The following is a 27,863-nucleotide window of genomic DNA, read 5'->3' as shown; positions in this document are numbered from 1 at the left end:
TCAGAAGCACTGCATACTGTCAGATTTCTAGTTCATCAGAAATATGGGGGTTTTAAGTGAAAGCACGCTATTAACTAGTCAAAAGGTCAGTTATTTACTGTTTGGTTGCTTCAGCTTCTGCATTGACACACTCAGTTGCAAGCCTGGTTTAGTCAATGGGAGACATAAAATGTTATAGGATAACTCAGTGGTTCTCAAAATTTTGTACTGGTGACCCCTTTCACATAGCAAGCCTCTGAGTGCAACCCCCCCCCCTTATAAATTAAAAACACTTTTTATATATTTAACATCATTATAAATGCTGGAGGCAAAGCGGGGCTTGGGGTGGAGGCTGACAGCTCTCGACTCCCAGTTTGAGAACTCCTGGTATAACTGACTTCTTCTGTCTTCATGCTGGGAATGCTTATTAGCTAATGGTCCTTTATTTGTAAACATTTTGGCTTTTCATTTTCTCTTTTTAAAATGTTAAATCCATATCCTGTCTGTCAAAATAGGATTACAGATGCCTTCCTAAAAGCAGATCCCTATATTAAAATAGAGGGCACTGGTGGAAAACACTACAAGATTTCTACAGCAATGGAGGATATGGAAGCTTACACTAAGCTGACAGGTAAGCTTTCACTGATGGTGACATGTTCTTGCCAGCTTACATGGGGTATCAGTTTATAAGTAGGCTAGGCAGAATTTTGATTTTTTTAAAAATTTGGACAGATAGATATTATCTATTCAAATTTTCACAGTTCACAACTATGGGGGGTGGAGTGCATCAGACATTTAATGACAATAGACTCGTAGACTTTAGGGCTGGTAGGGACCATCGTGATCATCTATCTGTCTGATATCCTGCACATTGGAGGCCACAGAACCTCGCCCACCCACTCATGAAATAGGCCTATAACCTCTGGGTGAGTTACTGCAGTCCTCAGATCTTGATTTAAAAACTTCAAGTTACAGAGAATCCACCATATGCTCTAATTCAAGCCAGCAAGTGATCTGTGCCCTGTGTTGCAAAGGAAGGTGAAAAACCTGCAGGGTTTCTTCCAGCCTGGCCTGAAGAAAAATTCTTTCCTGACTCCAGATATGGTGATCATTTAGGCCTGGAGCATGTGGGCAAGACCCACCCACTGGACACCTGAAGGAGAATTCTTTGTAGCAACTCAGAGGCCTCTCCATCTAGTGTCCCATCTCTGGCCTTTGGAGATATTTGATAGTAGTCACAGATGGGGCATATGCCATTGCATAAACTTATCAAGCTCAGCCTTGAAGCCAATTAGGTTTTTTCCCCCAATACTCCCCTTGAAAGCTGTTCTAGAACTTCACTCCGCTGGTTGTTAGAAATCTTTGTCTAAATCCAAGCCTACATTTGTTGGTCAGTTTATATCCATTTGTTCTTGTGTCAGCATTGGCCCTTAACTTAAATAGCTTCTCTCTCTCCCTCCCTATTTATAGTAAGGCTGTCAATTAATCATAGTTAACACAAGCGATTAACACAAAACAAATTAACTAGATTAAAAAAGAAGTCACAACAATCACAGTTTTAATTGCACTGTTAATAATAGAATACCAATTTAAATTTATTCCAAAAATATTTTTGGATGTTCTATATTTTAAAATATTGATTTCAGTTACAACACAGAATACAAATTATACAGTGCTCACTTTATATTTTTTTATTACAAGTATTTGCACTGTAAAAATATGAGTATTTTTCACTTCGCCTCATTTAAGTACTGTAGTGCTATCTCTTTATCATGAAAGTGTAACTTCACAAATGTAGAATTTGTTTTGTTTTTGAGTGCTATGTTGTTAAATTTTTTAAAAAGAATCTAAAACTTTAGAGCCTACAGGTCCATTCAGTCCTACTTCTTATTCAGCCAATCGCTAAAACAGACAAGTTTGTTTACATTTACGGGAGATAATGCTGTCTGCCTCTTAATTACAAAGTTGCCTGAAAGTGAGAACAGGCATTTCCATGGGACTGTTGTAACCAGTGTTGCAAGGTATTTACGTGCACTGCCAGATATATTAAATGTTCATATGTCCCTTCATGCTTTGACCACAATTCGAGAGGACATGCTTCCATGCTGAATTTAAATTGGTGTTTTATTATTGTTTAACAGTGTGATTAAAATTGTGATTGACTGTGACTATTTTTGTAATCTCACAATTAATTGTGATTATTTTTTTTAATTGCTTGACAGCCCTAATTTATAGAGTGCAATTGTATCTCCTCTGAGCCTTCATTTTGTTAGGCTAAACAAGCCAAGCTCCTTAAAGTCTGCTCTCATGAGGTAGGTACTCTATTCCTCTCAGGATGGTGGACATAGTAGAGATTCCAGTGGAAGCTGTCCAGGGCAAGTCTTGCAAGCTCCTGGATATTTTACATACCTCCATGCCAGGGCACCTTGTAGTGCCCATCAGGGAGGGCTTTTTGGAGCCAGCCAAGCTGCTTTGGCAAATGCCTGCTTCCTTGGTGCCGACACCAAATGGGCAAATCGGTGTTGCCAGGTGCTCCTAGCAACCTTTGAGCAATTCTGTACTCTGTGTCTGGCTCACTGATTGAAGCAGCAAGTCCATAAGAGGACAAAGCATCAAGGTCTGCTGAAATCAACAACTTGGGACAACGATCCCAAAACATTAGATTTATTCAGCTGCGAAAAATACTCATCAACCAAGCTGCAGATGAAGATTGCCAGTTATCAGTCTTCGCTGATGAAATGGCTAATTACATTGGGACTCTTATCTCCCAATTTTCTGACATTAATCCCTCTTGACCTCAGAGGAATTAAAATCTTGGTGGCACAGCTTCTGATGTGCACTGATCTTCAAGCATCCCACACAGCACCCAGATCTATGGCCACCTCAGTTGCCATGAGAAGGGTCCTCTTTGTTCCAATCTGGCATCCCAAAAGAGGTGCAAACAGTAGATGATCTGCTGTGTGGTGGATGCACCTTCTTAACCCAAGGACTGATCATCCTCTAAAAGACTCTAGAGTAACCCTCATGTCTCTGGAATACTTGCTTCAAAAAGGAAGCAAATCAGGCCTCAGCCGTACTCCAGGCAACCCTACTTTGCACAGCTCAGACCATCTGCATCAGCTCTTTCAAAGAAGGAAATCATCTGTTTCGACTGCATCATCTTCCCATCCTGCAGCAAGTTCATCAAGGCAGCAAATTTGTCTCCTTGGTCAAAAGCAGCATACAGCCTCTGCTGGATCTTTCTTTTATGTCCGTACAGTTAAGGAACTATTTGTTTTGTTTTCATGCGATCTGGAACACCTTCATTATGGACCGCTGGGTCCTAGAAATCATAGAGATGAGATACGCCATCTAATTCCAGACTCTCCCCATCACTCACCCACCTTCCTTATCCCTTTTCAGGGATCCCTCTCAGAGAGTATGCTGCATCAAAAAGTGCAGTCACTTCTAAATCTCTGAGCAGTAGAAGTAGTAGTTGAAGAGTACAAGGGGAAGAGTTTTTATTCCCATTACTTTAAGGAAAAAAGGGGGATGGTGCCCTATTCTGGACTTAAGACAGCTGAACACCATTCAGATTCAGATTCAGATTGAACCAACATTCAGATTCAAGCTCAGGATGGTTACCCTGGCCTCTATAATTCCTTCTCTTGATCCACAGGACTGGTACACAGATTTTGACCTCCTGAATACTGACTTTCATATAGCAGTCCACCTTACCACAGGAAATACCTAAGGTTCCAGGTGGGCAATTCATGCTACTAGTACAGAATCCTGCTACGTGGTCTATCCATAGTGCCCAGGGTATTTATCAAATGCCTTGTGACAGTGGTAGCTTACCTGATGAATTGAGAAGTCCAGGTTTGACTCAACTAGACAACTGGCTTACTTGGGGAAAGTCTCTACAAGAGGTGACCAACTCCATAAAGCCGAGTCTTTGTCTTTTTGCCTCTTGAGGACACAGTGTCAGCAAGAAGTCAGTGTTAATTTCTGGTCAAAAGGTAGAATTTATAGGTGTAGTTCAGACCTCTATTACAGCAATGGTCTGTCTGCCGTAGGGAAGACTCTAAGCCATAATAAATCTGGTTAACCACCTGCAAGTACCTCAGATGTCTGTAAGAATTTCTCAGACTTCTGGGGCACATGGTTTCGTTCATTTACATAACTCAGCATGCCAGACCTCAACTTTGATGCATATAAGGGTGGTTGACAGACACATAAAGATGAAGGGTGCAGGTCCTTCCAGAAGCTCTGTCATTGAACTGGTAGGAGGACCCCCTAAAAGTATGCAAGGGAGCTTCCTTCTCTGCACCATTGCCATAGAAGACTCTGGTAACAGATGCCACCAGGCTGGATGGGCAGCCACCTATGCAATCTTCTGACACCAGGTTTATGATCTCAGGAAGCCTAGTTACATATAAACATCCTAGTGCTAAGGGCTGTTCATCAAGCTTGTACAGCATTCCTACCAGCTCTGAGAGGTTTAACCTTTCCGATCATGACTGACAACATTACAGCTGTGTTTTATATCAGTAGGCAAGGGGGAGCAGGATTCACCCCTCTTTGTCGAGAAGCAAATTACCTTTGGAATTGATGCCTGTGACATGAGATTATTCCCACAGTGCTTTTAGCAGGCTGGTAGCATGTTCCGGCAGATCACCTCAGCAGACAGTTTTCAATCAACCATGAATGGTCATTGTAGCATATAATCATTCAGGACACATTCACCAGGTGAGGTCAACCTGCTATAGATTTATATGCAACAGATCAAAAAAATGTCACAGGTTCTGCTCCAGAGGAGGCCAGGCTTGGGTATCTCTTGTCGGATGCATCCTGATGCCATGGGCTCTGGATCTAACATATGCATACCCTTCAATTCCACTAATCCCAAGAGTCATTGAGAAATTGAGACAGGACTCCACCAAGATGACCATGCTGGTGTCTGGCTGAAGCAGTTCTGTTTCTCAGACTTAGTGAATCTCTTCGTTCGAGCTCCAGTCCAGTTACCTCTTCAGCCATAAGTGATATTGCAAAGGGAGGGGCAAATCCTCCATCTGGATCAAACTTCCCTGTACCTCACAGCATGGATGCTGGTTGGTTAATAGCAGTAGAGAGGAGCTGCTCATCAGAAGTACAACATATTCTTAACCACAGTAGAGAAGACTCAGTAAGGCATGCTTTCTCAGCCAAATGGAAGCTGTAGTAGAAAGAGAGCCTGGAACATGGGGCCTGGTGCAAGACCTGAGGCCTGAACCAAAATCAGCAAGAGTCAGGCCCTGTTACAAAGCAAGTGTCTGCTTAAAAGTTTGCTGTCCGGTACATGAACTTTGCAAGAATATGGCTGGCATTGCTAAAACACAGGCATTTCTAAGAAGTACTGGGCATTAGGTATTCACATAAATACATCCCAGAAGGCTAATACAAGCACATCCTGATATAAAGTTATGGTATAAACACACTCCCCGAAGATGGTACACACTGACCCCTCCTAAAGATAAAGTCAGGATGACAGGGTAATAAATCATAGAATATAAGGGTTGGAAGGGACCCCAGAAGGTCATCTAGTCCAACCCCCTGCTCGAAGCAGGACCAATTCCCAGTTAAATCATCCCAGCCAGGGCTTTGTCAAGCCTGACCTTAAAAACCTCTAAGGAAGGAGATTCTACCACCTCCCTAGGTAACGCATTCCAGTGTTTCACCACCCTCTTAGTGAAGAAATGGAGATGTTTTGTTTGAACCAACAGGTACAAAGTGTAGGGTGTTAACTAACCACATCAGAAGAGTAATACATAACTTGTTTGTATCAGTATATAAAAGAGAAATCATAGGAGGGGTGTCTTTGTCTGGCCTAGGGGGCAATGGAAAGTCCCGTTGCTGACTGAGCTGAGTCCTTGCTCCTGGACACTCATGTGTTAGTGTCCCCGTAGAGTCTGCCAGGCACTAGTATTGTGTCTTGAGGGCAATAAACCTGCCTGAGCTCCTTGATCACCGAACTGAGTCTGTGGTCTTGGAAGTGCTGTTGAGATCTGCTGGGCCACCTATCTGCGCAGGGTTGGTACAGCGTATGGAGAGAGCACACACACGCAGGCCAACTGACAACAGAAGCTAAGCTTCACTGTTGGACTCATCAACATCAGTTACCTTCATCTCAAGCTCAGATACCTGATATACTGGAATACCTCCTGTCCTTGAGAAATTCAAGGTTTGTCTAGAAGTTCCCTTAAGATCCACACAGCAGCCATTTTAGCTTTCCATTCTCTCATGCAGGGTCACTCAACATTCTCACACCCTGCAGTAGCTAGATTCCTGAAGGCACTTATGTGCATATATTCCACTATTCAGGGAGTCTCCCCCTCCTTGGGTGTCAACCTGTTGATGGCTCAAAGGATGCATTAAACCCCCGGGCTATGTTTCCTCTTCCACTTGTCACTAACCTTCCTAGTGGCAGTAACATCAGCTAGAAGGGTGGGAGATTACAAGCACTCATGGTGGGCCCTCCACACGCAATATTTCTTAGGGACAGGGGGACCTTAAGGCTCACCCAACATTTTTACCAAAGGTTGTCTCTGATTGCCATCGGAATCAAGTAATACACCTATCTGTGTTCTTTACCCAAGCCACATTCCAACAACGGAAAAGCTAAATACCTTAAGTAGGATAGGACCCACAATACATCTCGATAGGACTAAGCCATTCATGGCTTCACCTCGGTTAATTTTAGCTTTTGCACATCAGGCTATATAACCCAGAGATGACTGAATTGGATTTTTTACTTGCATTAAGTTATGCTATGAAATAGCTTATTTAGACCCGCCATTGAGGACTACAGTCCACTCCACCAGGGCTCAAGCAGCTTCTGCAGCTTCTTTGAGAAGTGTTCCGGTAGTGGAATTCTGTGCATACACTTATGCAACATTACTCCATAGAATCATCAAGATCTGATGCTCACTTTGCCACAGCTGTATTATAAATAGACTCCTAGCACCCACATCCTGTGATCTGGGTCACTGCTTGTGAATCAAACAGTAGAATATATATGGACAAGCACTTGAAGAAGAAATGGTTACTACCTTACAGCAACTGTGGTTTTTTGAGATGTATAGTCCATATATTCCACGACCTGCCCTCCTTTTCCTGATACTTTGCTTCCTGTCTGGTAGCACCAGGATTTTGTATTAGCAAAGGAACTGAGGGGATGGTTGGGGTCACCCACCCTTTAGGACTCTCAGGGTACAGGCAGCCCCACACAGACACTGTTACCTGAAAGAATCCAAGCACAAGTCTGTGGGGTGCATGCTCACCAAAGGGGGGGAATACGTTCTACATATAGACAATGCATATAAAAGAACCAGTTATTCCCCTGCTGTTTGGAAAGCATGTCTCAGGTAAAAATGTATCCGGCACTGTTGCACTAGTGTCCAGTTTGAGGGATTAGAAATGGAGTTTGGTTGCCAGCATCCATAGTCTGAGACACTGTACCTGTGTACATAATGAAACTGCTTGATCTAAGTTAGTTGGCATACTTCAGTTCCCCCTAATATGCAGCATTTTCCATACCTTACTTTAGGAAATAGGTTTGTGTTAGTTCTGTAATTCTGGGGATTGGCATTTTCCGATGCATGTTGAATGGATGAATTGGGATGTGCTATGACCTGGAATGAAAGAGGGTTGTTAGCTCTGAAGCTGTTAAACTTTCTGTCCTGGGGTTGGGAGGTCAGCAACCCTCTTCTTTCAATCTGATGCTAATAGTATTGTGAAAAGCCTGTGGCAGCCTACGCTATTCTGGAAGGAACTTTGAAATTGTTAGGTTAGTTCAGTGGTCTCCAAAGTGGGGTGTGCGCACCCCAGGGGGTGCTCAAGACGATCGATTGGGGGGTGCAGCAGGAGGAGCACCGCCGGAGCAAAAGGGCGGCGTGGCAGGAGAAGCACCGCCGGAGGGGGAAAAAAGTGGGGGAGGAGCGGCCCTGAGTCCTCTGGCCCGTGGAGGAGCAGGGGCAGCCGTGCAGCCAGTGGCCAGAAAGAAGCGGCGCTTTCCCCTTCAAAGCCAGCCGGAGAGAAGCGGCCCTTTGAAGGGGAAAGCACCGCTTCTCTCCAGCCGCTGGCTGTGCAGCTGACCCTGCTCCTCCTGAGTCCTCCTGCCCATGCTTGCAGGGCTGCATTCCAAAAGGGGCTTTAGAGCTGCAGGCCAGGGCCCCAGGGCCCCCTTAACCCAGGGCCCTGAAGCCCCTAAAGCCCCTGCATTCCGGGTGGCCCTGCCTGTGGCGTGGGGGCAGCTCCCAGAATCACAGCTCCCAGCATTGTGGCCATGGGGGCGGTGCTGCGCTGCGCAGAGCCAACTGCACGCCCCATGCACCAAACAGGAGCTGCCGCAGGTAAGTGCTCTGCACCTCCTGCCTGCCCCCTCCCTGAGCCTCCTCTCTCACCCCCACCCCGAGCGCCCACCCAGACCCCGCACCCCACCCTGAGCGCCCGCTGTATCACAAAGTGTAGAACCAAGATTTTCAAAAATAATAAAGCATATTCCATCACATTGCTCTCACTAAAAATATTAATAATATTTTTTAGTGAGAGCAAAAAGGTTTTTTGTATCGTTAATAAATAAAATAAAATAAATTATTTTAAAAATATTGTTTATTTCATCTTTATCATCTTTTTTAATTTCTATTTTTTCTATTTCTATGTTGTGTATGTTTTATAATTTACATAATATATTAGTACAGTCGTACATGTATATAATTGATACATAAATATTCATAAATTGGGGGTGCGTGCTTAACATTTTTTTACTGATGGGGTGCGCGATCAAAAAAATTTGGAGACCACTGAGTTAGTGTGCTGGCTAACTCTTTGAAAATGGTGTTTTCATTTCTTGGCACATGGGTTAGGCTTTCTATATAGAGATATGTTCACAGATGCACATCTCTCTGCTGTAACAATGGGTACATGGCTATGTAAATGAAATGTATTTAACTTTGACAGATAACATCTTTCTGGAGATTCTGTACTCTAGTAATAAAGAGCTGACAGAGGCACGAGAAATTTTGCGTAAAATAGAGCTTCGCGATCTATACAAGTATTTAGGAGAGACTCGGACTGAACCAGGAAAAGAAATTACAGAGGTAAACAGCGTTCTCAATCCAATCTCTGTTGATAGAGGGCTCCAAATTCTGCTGCCTCTTTTAAATATGCACTTCTGACTATTCTGCTGATTTGTCTCTATTCTGCTCTCATTCCTAAAACTGCCTGGGCCAATGGTAAATGGCCTGTCTTCTTCAAAACTCAGCCAGTAAGTGGGTGAAGGGCTGTTACATGGAGGAAGCTGGGGGAAGGATAAGAGATTTGGATAAAAAAGATCAACTGCTGAGCTGAGGACTGTTTCAGGATATTTTTATTTGAAATAACGTGTTCTGCAAAAATATGTGGAAAAGCATCGCTTCGGCCAAAAAACCAAATGAGAACATTTGAACACAAGGAAACAGTAAAACTGTTCAGCAGAGTAATGAGACTCTGGTGTAGTTTTGGCTCCAAGTTGTTGTCAGAGTGGCTTTAGTGGTATGGCTGAGTTTACATTCATGTGAGATATAACTTCTGAATTTCTTGACTTGCGGGGGTATAAATTCTCAACCTTAGTCACTATCTACTTCTCAGGCTCAGCATAGCTGTTTATTTCAAAAACAGTCAATATCAATTTAATATAGTACGCTGAAATATTCTAGACTGAGCTGGTAGTGCTGCCAATATTTAAAGTTGCCCAGCATGTCCCATTATAAAACACTCTTTTCATTTGTTTATAACTTTGCCAAACTTTAACTGTTTGGGCTGAAATTTTGCATGCTGGGTGTCTTGCCACTGTCTGAACTGGTTTAGAAATTTTCAGCAAAAATGATGTGGTGGTTTCAGAGAATAAGAATAGAGGGAAATGTTTTGTCTTTTTTTTTTTTTTAAACCCTTCAGCTACTTTATTTATAAGCTCTGTTGCACGCGTGCTTTGGTGCAGGAATTTGAAAATTGACAAGGGAGATTCCCTGGAGAAAATCTGCCCAAATTTGGCCAACTTGAAAACCTTTTGAAAAATCTAGACTCTCACATGCTCAGTAGAGACTTGCTTACTTTGACCACAAATTTGTCCAAAGGTTTTGCCTCTTCTGAGCATACTCCAGCCCATGACTGCAGGGGTTGAGCAGGACTGCGCCTGCAATGGCTGCTGCTAGGGGCCTCTGAGCATCAGAACTGAGAGCAGGGAGACTCTCTCCTGTACTCCAGATACTCCTTTCTGTTTCCCAAGCAGCATGGAGGAGGAAACAGTCTGACCCAAATGCAGCTGGGTGACAAGAGCCAGTCCTGGGGAACAGAGAAGAGTGTAGTTTGGAACAAGGAGCCTGTGGGGATGAGGGGAGATACTGACTGAAATATTGGGGGTGGGAGAGACTGGGAGCCAGTGGGTTGGGGAGAAGAATGAAGAGGGAGCCTGAGATTAGGAGAGAGGATGGGGACAAGAATAGGTTGGAGGGGACAGAGTAGAAGGGGTCATGCTTGGAGCCAGAGGGAATGGACAATAGTTCGTGACCATTAAAGCACATTCCCACAGAACCTGGATTTGGACCCAAAATTACAGTGGTTCTTCATTCGTCTGCTGTCAGCAAATCTGTGAAACCCACTGGGAAAGTATCTCTCCCCCTAGTGCTGGTCAACATAGAGAAAGACAACCTACTACTGCTATCTCAGTTACTCCATTAGCTCAAGTGGCAGAGGTCTGTGTGGTGGATCTAAAAGTTCAAAGCCTGCTGATGAAATGTGTGGCTATCAATGTGATGCTACATGATGACATTTCTTTTACACTTTGTTTTTTTAAAAGCCTTGGAAATGACCCATGCATTACATTAAAAGATTAAGGTTGCAAAGTCAGTCAGCCATGTAAGAAATGACACTTTGTGTGTATGTGTTATGATATAATCTTTAATTACATGGTCAAATACTATTTTTTCCATGGAATCCCTCCCTCATTCAGTGCATTGAATGGACGATGCTTACTAAATGAGACATTATTTAACATTTTGTTTTCTCATCCATCAGTGTGTGGTTTCCAGGCCTTATTTATTGCACACTGTCATAAATATAAAGGGAAGGGTAACCACCTTTCTGTATACAGTGCTATAAAATCCCTCCTGGCCAGAGGCAAAATCGTTTCACCTGTAAAGGGTTAAGAAGCTAAGGTAACCTTGCTGGCACCTGATCCAAAATGACCAGTGAGGGGACAAGATACTTTCAAATCTGGAGGGAGGAAAAAAGGTTTTTGTCTGTCTGTGTGATACCTTTGCCGGGAACAGATCAAGGATGCAAGCCTTCCAACTCCTGTAAAGTTAGTTAATCTAGCTAGAAAATGCATTAGGTTTTCTTTGTTTTTTGGCTGGTGAAATTCGCTGTGCTGGAGGAAATGTGTATTCCTGTTTTTGTGTCTTTTTGTAACTTAAGGTTTTGCCTAGAGGGATTCTCTATGTTTTGAATCTGACTGCCTGTAAGATTATCTTCCATTCTGATCTTACAGAGTTGCTCTCTCATCTTTTTTTTTTTTTTTTTGTTCTTCTAATAAAGTTCTGATTTTTAAGAATCTGATTGGGTTTTTTGGGTCTTAAAAATCCAAGGGGTTTGTGTTTATCTTGTTTATTCTCAAGCCTTGCCAGGAAAGGGGGTGTAAGGGCTTGTGGGGATATTTTGGGGAAATAGGAACTACAAGTGGTCCTTTTCCCTGGATCTTTGTTAAAGCACTTGGTGGTGGCAGCGTTTTACCTAATCCAAGGGCAAAGACTTTTGCCTTGGGAAGTTTTAACCTAAGCTGGTAGAAATAAGCTTAGGGGGGTCTTTCATGCAGGTCCCCACATCTGTATCCTAGAGTTCAGAGTGGGGAAGGAACCTTGACACACACAATTCAAACCTTGGCATGAAGACAGAATTACTAATTTCCACCCCTCAGCTGCTTGTCCCAGTTTTCTTGCCCAGCCAGTCCCAGTCTCCTTGTCTGCCCCTGCAACTTTACCAGCTCCCAGTACCAGTATACCCCCTCCATTGCCATGCCCAGGTCAGTGCTTTGTCTTTCCTGCGTTCCAATCAGGCAGTTTCTACCTCCTCACTGCCTGGGTGCCCGCAGTGGAAGCATTGAGAGCACAGGAGAGAGAATCTCAGCTCTTAGTTCTGATGCCTGGCCCCACAACAGTCCCCTGCAACTGGCAGTAGCAACTGCAAACAAGTCTTGCTTAGCCTCTGCAACCCTGAGCTGGAGCATGCTCAGTACAGACAGAATCTTCATATAATTTAGGTGCCAAACTCTAACTAGTCTCTACTAAGCACATGCAAAGAGATTTTTTTCAGAGGTTTATAACTTGGTCAAATTGTGGTCAGTTTTTCACAGGAACAGCAAAAGGCCTATCCCTGACACCAGAGTGCTCCTTCCACTCCCAACACCCCCCCCCCCCCAATTTCACGCTCTTCCTCCAAAGGCTGGAGGTGCAAGAGCTTCTCAACAAAATGATTATACAATTTTTAACTGGGCATGGGGAGGGCATAGGGGGAATGACATTTTTCCGTAGTCTCATTCTTAGTAACAGCTGAACCCTTTTTGCTGAAACCTTCCAAACAAATTCAGTCTGAGGCAGACACCTGGCAGGGAGAATTTCAGTCCAAATGGTTAGTTTGCCAAAGTTTTATAAACTCCTGAAAACAATGTCTTATAATGGGATGTGTTGGGCAGCCTTAATCATAGGCATTCCTATCAACTCCACTTATTAATGGTTCATAAGTCAGAATTTATCTGGTTGGAAAGAAATTCAAATTCCAAACCATTGTCTTTTACTTTCAAAGGATGGCTTTTATCCTTGAGACACTTGTTTAGATGCTTCTTCAGATGCATCTGAAGAAGTGGCTTTTTACCCACGAAAGCTTATGCCCAAATAAATCTGTTAGTCTTTAAGGTACCACCGGACTCCTCGTTGTTTTTGTGGATACAGACTAACATGGCTACCCCTCTGATACTTGTTTAAAAAGTGTTATAGGTAGCTACCTCTAACAGTTCTGGTATTAAATTAAGTTTGTTTGGGGAGTAAGAGCTCTCTCTTCAACAGCCCTTTCCTTCATTGTGTGATGACACCCTGATAGCAGCAGAAACAGGCAGATTCCCAGCAGTTATGGAATACATACTTGTATCCATTGTCAATATTGCAAACAGACTCTGTAAGAAATATTGAGTGTGTCTGTTTTCCTGTTTAGAATGAGGAGTTGAGGAAGTTGACCTGTTTAATAGGAACATAGATAATGTGCTTAAAGGTACATGTTCAGGGCACTGTAGTTCCCTCGAGGTCAACTTATTTCTGTTTGAGGGCTAGTAGATTGCCCTAGGCACTAAAGATGTTTGTGACTCTCTAAGGGACCATCTAAAATCACCAACATAATAGATTGTATCTCTGGCTAAAAGTCACACAATTATCATGGAAAACGTACATACTTCAAAGTTAGTCTTTCATGCAGGTTTTATTCCCTCTGCTGAAGCACTTTTTGTATAGCTTCACCTGGTCATGTGAACAATCTTCAGCTGTAGTCATGGTCTATTAATGCAGGTGAAAATCTTCACTTGAACTTTTCTTTTGAAAAGTGAATTATTTACATTAAAAATGCTGGTATTTTAAGTAATAAAGTAATCTAGCCTTATCTCAACCAGCCTTGTTGTTGCATGGCAGCGTTCTCTCCAGATATATATGGGTTCAATTGCACAGGTCTGGAACTGGTAGTGCTTGAATAGAATTAAAAGTGTTCTCTCTTTCTCAGGAGCAGTATGATAGGCTGCCAGCTGACATTGTTGCTTCCAGACCAAAGAATGCACCTCAGGATATTGAATTGAATGCTGAAGACTTTATAGTTGATGTAAGTGTGTCCTTTCAGAGCAAACTTAGTGTAAAACATACTCTGTCTTCATTTCTGTATCACAAAGGGCCAAGTGTACCATGTAAAAGTTTGCAAATAAAGCTGAGTATACTTTATATTCAAAATAAGAAAGCAGTTTGTCCCATTCACACTAATTACACAATTCAGGGACAATATAAGGCATAAGGTAACCCTCAGTGCATTCCCATCCCTGTGTGGAGTACGCAGTCGGTATCTGGTGCCTAGCAGTTTCCCTGTATGTATTACTCCTGAAGCCTATAGATCAAGGGTTCTCAAACTTTTTCATAATGTGGCTCATGTGTTAAGATTGGAGAAGAAAATGGGCTATGCAATCCCTGGGAAGAGAGGTGTCCACAATACAATTTGTTGTCATGTAATATCCCTGTGGCAATGGAAAAGCAATGTTAGGAAAGCATTTAGTTACTTTTTTAGCTGTTCCATTGCTGGCTCTGCTCCCTGAAAGCACTTCCTATTTCCTCTTCTGTAACATTTGCTACTAGTTTTTGTAAAGAAGAGCCTTGAATGCTTGTAGAAGCAATGAGTGGTGGTCCCAGCACCATGTGCCCTGCCAGTTTTCTGCAGACTGCTAGCAAGTATTGAGTGACCACAACTTAAAAACAACTGCAGTAGACTTTTTTGTGAAATATAATAGTTTCTGTAGTGTCCTTCACAAAAACTGAATTTCAAAAGTCACAATGGATTTAAATTATACAGTTAGAAATTATGGGTATGATAAATTCACCTCTTCTGGACCTGGCAGAAAACAGTACCTGCTGCTTTCACCTATCAGTTGGTGTGTGTGGATTTGGATTGTCAGTCTTGTTTCCTAGGAATAGTTGGTGCTAACACAATGCTTCACTCAGGACGAGTTTTTCTCCCAGTAGGGGAGGGAGACCAAAACACAGAAGGCAGTTTGACTGCCTTACAAATCTAACTTAACAGCTCAAAGCCTTTCTAAACTAATATTGCTGAAAAAGATAATGGGAAAATGCCATCCAGTCCCAGCAGTGGGGCTGCTGGTGTGTTCTCTAAAGTATGTTAAAGATGACCTCTAAAGTTTTTTTGCATTTATTCCATTTTTCATCTAATGAGGCTTGTGGTCCATGAAGGTTCACCTCTATTTTCCTTAGTTCTGGCAAAACCCCTGTTATCAAAAAGAAAAAAATAAAAATAATGGCTATGAGTCTCCTCACATGAAAACCCAAGGGAGAGGGATATAGGCTCCTCCCCCTACTGACATCACAGCTCTTGGCATGCTCTCTGAGCCAGCTCTACCACTTTTATAAATTGCTACCTTTTGAGCATAGTGGTTACATTGCTGTCTCACAGCACAGCGTGGGATGAGAAAACCCTCTGACTTGGAATAGTTGGTGATTAACACGTTCCATTGGTTTGCAGTGTGGACTGTTTCACAGAAAACAGAATTACGGGAGCTGCTGAGCACACAGGAATGTATCCAAAAGACAATCTTCAAGGAGGAATAAAAGAAGGAATTTTAAAAATAAAATATAATAATAATACATATTTAACCATATAAATGATTACTCAATTTAGTATTTAATTGTAGTTGACTGTTTATGCTAGTGATGAAATACATACGCCATATATACTTAGAGAAATAAAATTAGGAGGACTTGAAGACATACTTGCTAATCATTAAATGTAAAAACCTTTGCAGGTCACTTTTAAGGGCTTGTCTTCACTACCGGGGTAAGTTGACCTAAATTACGCTACTCCAGCTAATTGAATAACGTAGCTGGAGTCACCGTAGCTTAGGTCGACATAACCCAGTGTCTTCACTGCACTACGTTAATGGGAGACGCTCTCCAGTGGACTTACCTTACTCTTCTCAGGGAGCTTCTCAGAGAGCGCTCTGCTATCAATTTAGCAGGTCTTCACTAGACCAGCTAAATCGACACCCGCTGCATCGATTGCAGCAGCGTCGATAGTGAAGACAAGCCCTAAGTATTGAGAATCAGCCTGCTCTGACAGCAATCTCATTATTACTCGTGTGCTTGTGATACATTAAGGCCCACATGGTGGAAGACTTGCACTTGGGAAGGGGGTTGTGACCTTGAAAATGGATAGCTACCTAAGACCAGCATAAAAAAAACATAACGGAAGTATTACATCTGCAAGTAGAAAGAGACTGAAGCATTCCTTCTCCCTTGGGTTGTGCAATGTCCAGCTACACCTTTGTGACTGGAATATGTCTTCCTATAAGCCATTATTCCTGCAGATAGGCAGTGTGACCTTGGTCAAGACCCTTTCAGAGCAGTTCTACTTGGAAAAGTTAACTTTGCTTAAAAAAAAATCATTAGGGTTTAACATTTGTTTTTCCATTTACTGCATCTGCACTTAATGTGTCATGTCATGGCCAGTCCTGCAACCAGAGGTCTTCCTGGTCTATGCATTCCCACCAGTACTAAAGGTTCTGCAAGTCAGTTGCTGCCCTCAGGCACACTGATGTAATCCCATTGTTCTAAAACTATGCCTTAATATACATCTGAGTCATTGGAAAAAGGGAAATGCTTCTCTGCAAGTGTTTCACTGCTGAAATTGATTTGATCTCTCCTCTCGCCTTCTGTGCCCCATTCCTCTCCACCCTAAAAATTCTGTTTTCTTAATTCAGATATTCTGGAAAACAAATAGAAAAATTATATGTATTGGGTGGAGGCAGCACTGGTGTGTTAAAATTGTCTTGGTTCAACTGCCAAAAATATTCTAGTGGCAGCACTATCAAGTTACCGAGGCAAAATTAAAATTTAAGGGCTACCACTACATATAGACAGATCTGAAGCATATCTGAAAGGTAATCTGTAAATCACTTTAGATTTCCCTCAACTCTGTTTGCTGGACGCCTCTCTGTCTGATTGTAGGTCACTTTTAAGGTGATACGTTACAACTTTCTTGAAGCTCATCACATCAGTGAAACTAATTTCATGAAACAATTGAGACAAATTTTAGTTTTTTCATAAAGATTAACTATTAGTTAGTGCCAAATATTTTAGAATAATCCTTGCTATTTTCTAACTACTAATAATTATAGTGTCTCTTTTGTTAGAATCTTAGTAATCTCAAGTCTAAAAAACTACCCAAAAATATGTATTCTTCTGTGAGTGCTTGCTTGCTTGTGTTGATTCCATTCTAGGTGTCCGTGCGCCCATGTGCATGGTCGTTGGAGATTTTTGCTTTAGCAGTGTCCGTATGGTCGGCTCTGGCACCCCCTTGAGTGCCGCGTTCATGCATCGGTCTATCAGGCGCCGCCAGCCCTACGCCCTCTCAGTTCCTTTTTGCCACCCACTATGGTTAGTCGGAGTGCATTTCCTTGCATAGCAAGGGCTAGCGGTTTCATCTCTTCTGACTTTAAGCTGTAGGACCTTGTAAACAGTTTGCTTAGTAGTTACTGATAAGTAGCTGTTAAGTGTAGTTAGAAGTTAGAGTCCCAGCAGGGACTTCGCCTCCAGTGGGGCATGCCCCAGTCTCCGGAGCTTAAGCGCTGCATGGACTGTAATAGGCCTATCCCTGTAAGTGACCCCCACAGAAGCTGCTTCAAGTGCTTGGGGGAATCCCATTTGAAGGACAGGTGTCGTTTTCGTAAAAAATTTTCTACCCAGGACTCAGCGCGGGATATTCATTTGTGGGCTCTCTTCATGGAGGCTGCTCTCCACCTGGCTTCTGAGCCTTCCTGCAGACTCACCTAATACCTCGGCCTCGGTGCGCAGCGCACCCCTGGAACCGGGCTCTGCCTGGCGCCAATTCCTGGTGCTGGTGCCCAAAAAGAAAAAAAGAAGCACGGCTCCCTGGCACTGGGCAAGAAGGGCCATGGGACATCGGGCAAAGGACCCAGTTCTGGCCACCCGCCTACTCTGGAGCCACGTGTACATATCTCCCCATTTGGCGCCCTTAGCTCCTTAAAGGATCTACCACCAACTCCCAGGAGCAGTAGGGGACCCAAACTCCTGACAGCATCGATGCATTCCCAAGCTCCCCCGGCACCAAGACAGCAGAGGCCTCCGCCCATGCCGCTGACACCACACGTGCCGCAGGAAACAGCAAAGGCTCCCTATGAGGACAAGCCAGCTGCTAAGACCCCTCAAGGGGCAGTGGAGCGCCGCCAATCCCCCGAGGTGAGGCAGCGCTCTCCTACTCTTGTCCCAGATCTCCAGAGTCGCAGCCCACATCCTCCAGGGCTCTCCCTCAGGCGCCGCAATTGCGCTCTCCACTGTCTCAATGCAGATTTTGACTAAGGGGAGGCGCCAGTCCCCATACTATTGGCACCATTCGGCCTCCCGCTGATCGTCCTCTTGGTGCAGGTCTTGGTTGCCTGCCCTATGGGAGTGCTCCCTGTCACGACACCAGTACCCGCGATACCGGCACTGATCCTCTCACTCCGGGCACCGGTCTCCAGGGGCAACGGTCGGCAGGCAGACACAGGCATCGACGGCCCCACCATGGTCACAGGAAGGGGATTCCTCCGGCACGGAAGAGCAGTTCAGCCCCTCGCCCAGACTCCGCCGGCGCAATTGGGCACGAGAGGCCACACCGTCATCGGTGCCCCATTGGCAGCACAGCCAGTGGCCTTACTGGAGCATGTGGGGCCGTGCCGGTCGTGACGATGCCTCCTTCGCACCACTCACCTTGCAGCAACAGTTTGCAGCACCGACCAATGTATGACGGGCTCCTCAAAATTGCCATGGCCTCTGGCAAACCCTGTCTTCCATCCTTCCCACCTCCAAAAGGGCTGAAAAGAAGTACTTTGTCCCAGCCAAAGGGTTTGAGTATCTTTATACCCACCCACCTCCGGGTTCGCTGGTTGTCTCTGCGGCCAACAAAAAAGATAAGCAGGGGCACACTAGCTTAACTCCCAGAAATAGAGGCCAAAAGACTGGACCTTTTTGGGAGAAAAGTTTATTCCACTGCCAGCCTGCAATTCCGGGTGCAAACCATCAGGCCCTCTTGGGCAGATACAGTTTTAACTTATGGGACTCCCTCTGTAAGCTCAAGGAGTCAGTCCCTCCTGCAGGGTTTGGCCCAAGAATCAGCACCCTGGTAGAGGAGGGCACTGCGGCGGCTATGTGCTCCCTCCAAATAGTGTGGGACACTGTGGACTCAGCAGCAAGGGTGGTTGCGGTGGCAGTGGTTATGAGGCGCAGCTCCTGGCTTCAAACCACTGGTCTTTCCCTAGAGATGCAGCCCTTGATTTAGATCCTCCCGTTCCATGGGAATGGTCTCTTCTCCGAACAGATGGATGTGAGGCGGCATGGGTTAAAGGACACTCGGGCCATCCTTCGCTTTCTGGTCATGCGTACGCTGCAGTCTTCACAGAAGCAGTTCCAGCCACCCCCGCCACCAGGGTCTTGGCAGCCTCAATGGGTCTGCAAGGAGAAGGGATAGACACGCAAGTTTTAGTCCTCACCACCCTTCCTCCTCCTCCCACGCAGCCTGGCCCGGTAAAGCAGCCCGGGGGGCCAGAAGCATTTGTTTTGAAGGTGCTCTCGAGAGTGATGCCCAAGTCAATTTCCCAGATCCACCTTGTTCTTTCCTCAACCATCTTCGTCCCTACGGTTCAGCCTGGTCGCGAGTCACCTCGGACCGCAGGGTGCTGGACATAGTATCTCGGAGCTATATCCTGCAATTTTTGGCCATCCCTCCCTCCCACCCCCAGTCTTCCCCCATCCCTCTTCAGGGACCCTTCTCACGAGCAGCTCCTTACTCAAGAGGTTGAGAACATCTTGCGCCTGAGGGCGGTGGAGGAGGTCCCTTGGGACACGAAAGGAAAAGGGTTCTACTCCCACTACTTCCTAATCTTGAAGGCAAAAGGGGGCCTCAGACCCACCCTGGACCTGCGTCGCCTCAACAAGTCTCTCAAAAAGCTGAAGTTTCACATGGTGTCCCTGACCTCCATCATCCCCTCCGTGGATCTGGGAGACTAGTACACTGCCCTCAGTTTAAAGGACGCTTATTTCCATATTCCCAGGTCACAGGCGCTTCCTCAGTTTCATAGTGGGGCAGATGCCATTTTTAATTCACAGTACTAGCCTTTGGCCTCTGATCGGCCCCAAGGGTGTTCACAAAATGTGTGGCGCCATTGGCTGCTTACCTGAGACATCAAGGGGTCCAGGTCTTCCCGTATCATGACGACTGGTTCGTCAAGGGCCCATCTCAGGAGCAAGTGCAGAGGAGCCTTAATCTGGTGCGTTCCACCTGCCGCAGCCTGGGCCTGTTAATAAACAAGAAAAAATCCACCTTAACGCCCGTCCAGCGAATAGAGTTCATTGGGGTGGTTCTCAACTCCATGCGAGCCAGAGCCTTCCTTCCAGGAGCTCGTTTTCAGGCCATGTTGGATGGACCTGATCTCCCATGTAAAGAACCACCTGCCCACCACAGTTCACACCTTCCTGTGGCTGTTGGGCCATATGGCCGCATGTACGTACATGGTCGATTTCATCTTCGGCCCCTGCAAATGTGGCTGGCGTCAGTCTACATTCCCAACAGGCACGACCTGAACCGGATAGTCTGGGTGCTCTACCACATCAGGTCATCCTTGAATTGGTGGTTGGACCTCAGGTAAGCGTTGGAGGGAGTCCCCTTCGCAACCCCGTTCCCGTTGCTGACCCTGGTCTCCGATGCTTCGGACCAGGGCTGGGGAGCCCACCTGGGCGAGCTGAGCTCCCAGGGCCACTGGTTGTGGGACGATCTAGCCTTCCATATCAACATTAGGGAGCTCAGAGCGGTTCGCCTGGCCTGCCAGGCTTTCTTGCCCCACCTGAGGAACAAGGTGGTGCAGGTCCTGACGGACAATACCGCCGTGAACTATTACATCAACAGGCAGGGCAGTGCCAGGTCTTCGGCCCTTTGTCCAGAAGCTCTCTGCCCTTTGGACTTTTGTGTGTGGCATGCCATTCATCTGGTAGCCACGCACCGGCCTGGAACCAGTAATGTCCTGGTGGATCACCTCAGCAGGACTTTCTCATCTCTCCACAAGTGGTCGTTCCATCCGGAGATGGTCAGCATAAACTTCTAGAGGTTGGGGACTCCCCAGGTGGACCTATTTACATCCAGGCAGAACAGAAAATGCCACGTGTTCTGTTTGATCCGGGGAATGGACAGGGGCTCCCTTTCAGATGCCTTTCTCATTCCATGGTTGGGGGCGCTGATGTATGCCTTCCCGCCAGTGCCATTGATTCCTTGTGAAGATCAAGCAAGACAGGGTGAGAATTATCCTAATAGCCCCTGTGTGGCCTCATGAGCACTGGTTCGGCATGTTGCTGACCCTTTCGGTAGCTGCCCCGCTGCAGCTGCCCCTCTGGCTGGATCTGCTGTCCCAGAACCACAGCAGCCTTTTGCATCCTAACCTGGAGGTGCTGCACTTGACGGCTTGGCTGCTGCATCGCTAAGCATGGATGAATGGCCGTGCTTGGCCCGTGTCCAGGAGGTCTTGCTGGGTAGCAGGAAACCCTCCACCAGAGCGACTTATCTGGCCAAATGGAAAAGACTCACGTGCTGGGCCTCAGAATGGCATAGTCGGGCCGAGCAGGCCCTGAGGCAGGAGATACTGGATTATCTGCTGCACCTCAAACTCCAAGGTTTGTCCCGGTTATCGATCAAGGTCCACCTGGCCACTATCTTGGCTTCCATCCTCTGTTCCAAGGCAGGTCAATCTTCGCTCACAACATGATGGCGTAGTTTTTGAAAGGTCTGGAGTGTCTCTACCTGCACGTCTGGGATCCCGTTCCCCGCCCAGGACCCAAATCTCATGCTGTCGAGGCTCATGGGGTCTCTCTTTCAGCCTCTGGCTTCCTGCTCTCTCCTGCTTCTCTCATGGAAGGACTTGTTCCTGGTCGCGATAACGTCGGCCTGCAGGGTGTCCGAGGGTGTCAGGCTTACTTTGGAGCCGCCCTATATGGTCTTCTACAAGGACAAGGTCCAGCTGTGACTGCACCCAGCGTTTCTGCCCAAGGTCGTTTCCCAGTTTCATATTGGCCAGGACATATACTTACCTCTTCTTTCCAAAGCCTCATACATCAGATGAGGAGCGCAGGCTACACACCCTGGACATCAGGAGAGCGCTGGCCTTCCACATAGACAGGACAAAGCTGTTCTGTAAGTCAGCACAGCTGTTCGTTGTGGTGGCAGACAGAATGAAGGGTCGCTCAGTGTCTGCTCAGAGGATTTTGTCCTGGATCACGGCCTGCATCCGCTACTGTTATGAACTGGCGAAAGTGCCTGCGATCGTGGGACCACACTCGACTAGGGCACAAGCGTCATCAGTGGCCTTCCTGGCGCAGGTACCAATCCAAGAGATCGGTAGAGCCACTACCTGGTTGTCTGTCCACGTGTTCGCATCTCATCATGCGCTTACTCAGCAAGCTCGAGACAGCCCTGGCTTTGCCAGAGCAGTGCTGCAACCTGCAAGACGGTGAACTCCGAGCCCACTTCCGTTGATACTGCTTGGGAGCCACTTAGAATGGAATCGACATGAGCAAGCACTTGAAGAGGAAAAAGCGGTTACCCACCTCTTTTGTAACTGTTGCTCTTTGAGCTGTGTTGCTCATGTCCATTCCATTACCCACCCTCCTGCCCCTCTGTCTGGAGTTGCCGGCAAGGAGGAACTGAGAGGGCATAAGGCCAGCGGCTCCTGATGTACTGATGCAGGAGCGCAGCACTCCAGGGGGCACCACAGCTGTCGCTACGGATACCGCTGCAGCAAAAGTTTTCAACCGTGCGTCTGGGTGCAGCACACCTAGAATGGAATGGAGCAACATCTCGAAGATCAACCGTTATGTAAAAGGTGGGTAACCGTGTTTTGTTCATCTGTATCCATTTCTGAATTGTCTCCATCAAGGTTATCAATATGGACTATGGAATGAAAGAACAGAACCCTATTGATAAAGTTCGCTTCTATTGCAAGTCTGATCCGAGCCAGGCAGTCAAGATTTCGAAAGAACAGGTAGCTATCGCTTTACCAAAGGCCCTTATCAAACATGCCCGGCCTGCTTCTGAAGGAAATTTTCATATAACAGGTTGTGGAAATACTTCTGTGCAATAGTGTGGTGGTGGGGTGCAGTTTTACCACAATCTGGAATCTTAGTATTTAACACAGTCCATCCAAAATCCATTCCTCATTATCTTCAGATTGACTGACTAATTTTTCCAGTCAAACTCCCTAATTTTGTGGTACACATTATGCTTTATAATGAGAACTTACATTTTTCTACCTACATTTGGAAACATTTTGAAGTTCATTGATCAGTTGGCTCTAGATTCCAAGAAACAGTATAATTTCTTTTCCTCTATTCAAAAGGTTTCAAGGCTTCTGCCAGAGACATTTGCAGAGCAGCTGATCCGGGTTTATTGCAAGAAAAAGGATGAGAAGAGTTTAGATGCTGCAACAAAGTGTTTTATTCAGTGGTGTATGAACATGGATTTTACTAAACCACAGGTAACGTACTACTTTATAAATACCCCTACACACAGATTCATCCATTCCCAGGCCAAAAGGGACCATTGTGATAATCTAGTCAGACCTCCTGTACAACACAGGCCAGAGAGCTTGCCCAAAATAATCCCTACTCCTTCAGCGTCTCACCTTGGCACATGGACTTGGGACCTTCAAAATCTGTGCATTGTTACCTGTAAGGCCTTGTCTACACAGGAATGCTGAATGTTTTAACCAAAGCAGTGAACTTAAACCAATGCAAACCCATGTGGACACTCTTATTTCTGTTTAAGGGTAGCTTTTATCAGGTTAACATAATCTGATTGGGAACAGGTGTAAATTGAACTGAAGTGAGACACTTTTATCCTGAAATAAGAGCATCCACCCAAGGGTTTACATCGGTTTCGTTAACTGGTGCAAGTTTTGTTTGTAGACCAGCCCTAAACCACCACGGTGGGGCTCAATGGCATCTCTTTAAGGAATCATTCAGACCAGTTCCCAGGCCTGTAAAGCTTCCTGTTTCCCCAGGAGAATTTAATTTGTTTTTTTTGTTGATCTTTTATGGGCTCCTGTTCAGGAGCCCCAATCTCCTGGGGAAACAAGGCGACTTGAACAGGAAGAGGGTAGAGACTGCCCAAACATTCCTGGTTTCGAAGGTCCCTGCTGCTGTGTGTGGGTAGAGCCTATTGCCCCTGCTGCTTGTCAGACTCCAGAGCATAGATACCACAGTACGTGATGGGGATGGAGCACACTGTAGGCCCTTTATGCAGTTGTGGCTTTTGCAATAGGGGCAGGGCCAGAGCCACCTCCTGTGGTCCCAGCTCTTGGGGATGTTGAGTCAGTGGGTCAAAAACAGTCTCTGAGAGAGACAGAACCTGATCCTGAAGGAAATAGGAACCTCAGTCGCCTGCCGGGGTGGCACCTGTAATATCAATAGAGCTAACTTGGCATTTCTGAGACAGCATCCCCTCCCCTGTGCTGCCCCTTGCCTCCTCTATCTTTTCTCCCAGTAAACTTGTTTTTCAGCTGATAAAATTATTTATGTCCATCACTGTAGCAGAGTAGTTAATATGATGGAAACAAATGACATTTTTGCCATTATAAATAAAATGAGAATGTAAATTAGGTATTTCACATGTATTAAATATGCAAATCATAGCATTGCATAAGGTGCACTGAACCTCTAGTTTTCTGGACAGTAAGCCTTAGTAGGTGTGACTTGTACATCAAGTTCGGTACGGACAGTGTGATAAGGTGTCTTTTTCCAGCAATTAAAGGTTTTCTCTTAGCAGTTGGTTTTGAATGCTGCTAATTAATCTGTATCTCGTATTAAGCTGCCCCTCTTTCTGTATCTGCTCTTTCAGGTCTAGATGTTTTCTCAAATACCTTTCCCTGCATGAAATGTAGTCTGGAGGAGCTCTGAGAGAAACGTACTCGCATCACAAATTAGTTTCATGTCCTTTAATAAAAAATGTAGAGCTTTAAATCCCTTCAGTGTGACGAAGCATAATACTTTGTATTGAGCATTTCTAAAACCAGTGTGTTAGGCCTCAGGGCTTGTTTTCCAGGGGTGCTGAGCACCCACAGCTAATCTTGGGGGTCGCTCAGTACCTCCAGAAATCCAGCCACTGGAATATGGTTTCCACAGGCATGATCTTGGGCATGTGAGTCCCCTTAGGGCTCATCCTTTTGTAACAATTCTGGGTTCTGAGAGCAAATCAGAGTTAATTTCTACAATGTGCTTTGCATGTGAGATTCGTAAAAAGCTTTCCGTGCTTCTAACAATATCAATTTTATCATGCAACCAGCTTTACACCACACCAGTTCATTGCACCATAGTAATGTGTCTTAACAGGTGAAACGTGGCCAAGTCTGTAAAACTGAATGTGGGTAATCCATGCCACAGGTATGCCGCAGGATCTCAGCACTTTGTTGTGGCAGTATTGGACAGCTGAATTTGAGATGGACAATGGGATGGTTACTGGGCTCACTTTGTGTGATAATACACTAAGTATTTTCTGGCTCACCTACTTCCTGGATTTATTGGTGACTAAGCTTTGGGTACCAGCTGAACGACTCGGATACGTTTGTACAGAGTTCTCACCTACAAAGTGCTCAGTCATTGATAATGACCCTTTTATGGCTCATTTCTCATCCTTTCTATTCATAAGCCTAAAATTGTGCTTCTTGTTTTGTTCTGTTTGTACAGCACCTAGCACAATGAGGTCCTGGTTTCTACAGTAAGACAAATAATAAAGTAAGAATGTGCTTGTAAAACTTGGTAACTTTTTCTCGACTTCCTTTCAATTACTTTCTAGGATGGTGATGTGGTCGCCCCTGAACTAACTCCAATGAAACCAAGCTGGAATGACCCTGACGAGGATGAATTGCAAAGTGCAAATGACTGCAGGGAAGCTTCAAAATCCAGAACCAGACTCTTTCAATAACTGATTTGTTAAATGGAGTTTATTTGCAATATTTAAAGCCTTTCCAGTAACAGTTTTGCGCTGTTCCTTCTATCCCTTTAAAAGATACTTGAAAGGGAACAGCACATTGTATAAAACCTACTTGAAAAGCTTTACAGAACAAGTTTACAATAATGCAGTTTTTTAAGTTGCTATATGTTTCCTGTATGTAACATAGTGATTTAAAAGCCCTGCGAGCATTGACATTGACTTGCAGCAGAACGAACAAACTGCTGTTCTAGTGTTTGACTTGAATGTATGGGGGCTGTGTAGCAAGAGTACCTTTAAAAATGAAGGCTTTTGAAATACCCCAAACTGCCATAAAATTCCAAAAGGAAATTAATATTTTACCATTGCTGTACTGTAACTAGCATTGCACTTCAACATGATTTTGACTTCCCTAAAATCAGAGAAATGTGAGCCGCAAGTGCCCAGCTTCCTTTACTGGGGCAAATGTCATAGACGGTATAGATCTTCCCAATTTTTTTTCTCTTTTATGTCCCCTACTTCAGATCCCTTTCTTTTAAGATAATTGTGTTGTCACATGTTCTGACAGAGCCAAGCCTATAGCTCAGATTTCTTAAGCCTTACTGAAGTGAAAAGTGCGTCAGTGAGGGGTGGCGCTTTTTTTTAACCCTGTTTTTTAGATTGTGTTTTTGTGGCTTTACAATCACTTTTTCCTGCCATTTAAATGTTCTTTCCCCTGGGTCTTGTCATACAGCACAAATGGGGTGGGGACCCGATTTGACTACTGACAAATGGCTGTCCAGTATACAGGGCAAACAAACTAGGCAGATTTTTCCTCCAGTCTTTCATTTAGAGATTCCTCGAAACATAGTAAGTAAAAAAAATCTTCACACAGAAATGGGATTTTTAAGTTGCCTGTGTCCGTTTTTTAAAGTAGTACCTGAAACACGAAGAAAACAACCTTAACCTCTTTTTCTGAACCTTTGACTTTGGAAGTCAGGTGTTAGTCACCAGTGGGTCTGAATACAAAATCAGTGTAATAAGTCTTCAGTGAGAGACCAGCTCTGTTACATGAAATTAATTAAACTGTCCCTTCTAGAGATGGCATCTGATAATTACCAGATGGAGGCAGGCCATAATTCTGGTATGCTGTTCTCTTAATATGCAGAAGCCCATATGTTCACCAGAGGGGGGTGTTGTACAAACCCCCTTTTCAGTGCACTACCAGTGATTCTGATCTACAGGTGGATGAAATGGTGGTTGTCAGAAATCTTCACGGACTTGGGAAGCACCTCTCTAACAGTGCTGGAATGTACTTGACTTCATCAAACTGAAAGTGAAGCAGTTGTGCTAAAACCCTGTCATTCAAGGCAACTTGAAACATTACATACAGAATAATGTATTCATTTCACAGCTGTCACTTCAAGGTATTTGCTTATTTGAAACTATTTTAATGAGTGTTCTGTAGAAAATCTTTTGCTTGAGAGAGCCATGCTTTTTGCTTCTGAAAGGTGAAACTTTACCTCTGAGCTGGATCTTTTTTTTTTTTTTTAATAGTTCAAACTGACTGAGCCTGAGTTGACTGAAAACGAATGTATACAAATATTTTAATACAACTTTTTTCATAGAATTGCAGTGTGGATTGTTTGTATTAAAATCAATACTACAGTTAATGCACAGTTAAAATGAAAATTGCCAAATGCATTCTTAAAGGACAGACATTCATAGCTAAAGCAAGTCTGAGCCCAATTTAGAATGACTTTTTCCATCAGTTTGCTGTGATGTCCCTTGTGCTTTGGAAGCTCTTCATGCTGGAAGAGAGAGATTGGCTCTATTCCCAGTCCCCTGGAGCAGGAATAATTTTGGATTGGAGTCAAATTCAGGTTTAAGGCACCATGAAAGGTAATAAGGATTCAGGCCAATTAGAAGGCCAAGGAAGCAATGTCCTGTGTTGAGACATGTGGCAGGTTCCCAGAGCAGCCAGATGGGAGACCTGTGCCTAGCATGATGTTACTGAGATGCTGCCACAATGGTCATGATGGCTCAAAGTGACCTCAAATTCTCAGCTATTGTAAGTGAGT

The 27,863-nt window shown here is 44.8% G+C and overlaps 1 protein-coding gene across 3 annotated transcripts in view; it reads left to right on the top strand.

The window, feature by feature from the left end:
- SAMHD1 (SAM and HD domain containing deoxynucleoside triphosphate triphosphohydrolase 1) overlaps positions 1-27,412 on the top strand; it is a 65,593-nt gene extending 38,181 nt beyond the window's left edge. For 2 of the 3 annotated variants that reach the window (XM_048819794.2, XM_075118849.1), the window contains 6 exons: positions 495-610; positions 8,956-9,095; positions 13,792-13,887; positions 22,757-22,861; positions 23,216-23,353; positions 25,669-27,412. In XM_048819794.2, coding sequence (XP_048675751.1) covers positions 495-610; positions 8,956-9,095; positions 13,792-13,887; positions 22,757-22,861; positions 23,216-23,353; positions 25,669-25,797 — 724 coding nt within the window. In that variant the 3' untranslated portion in view covers positions 25,798-27,412. The remainder of the gene's footprint in view (positions 1-494; positions 611-8,955; positions 9,096-13,791; positions 13,888-22,756; positions 22,862-23,215; positions 23,354-25,668) is intronic. The other variant, XM_048819795.2, reaches the window with a different exon arrangement.
- The last annotated feature ends 451 nt before the right edge of the window (positions 27,413-27,863 follow it).

This window comes from Caretta caretta, chromosome 13 (assembly GCF_965140235.1).
Source record: "Caretta caretta isolate rCarCar2 chromosome 13, rCarCar1.hap1, whole genome shotgun sequence".
In the NCBI taxonomy this organism is placed as follows: domain Eukaryota; kingdom Metazoa; phylum Chordata; order Testudines; family Cheloniidae; genus Caretta; species Caretta caretta.
Note: the sequence above shows the minus strand (reverse complement) of the source record. Positions and strands in the feature narration are given on the sequence as shown.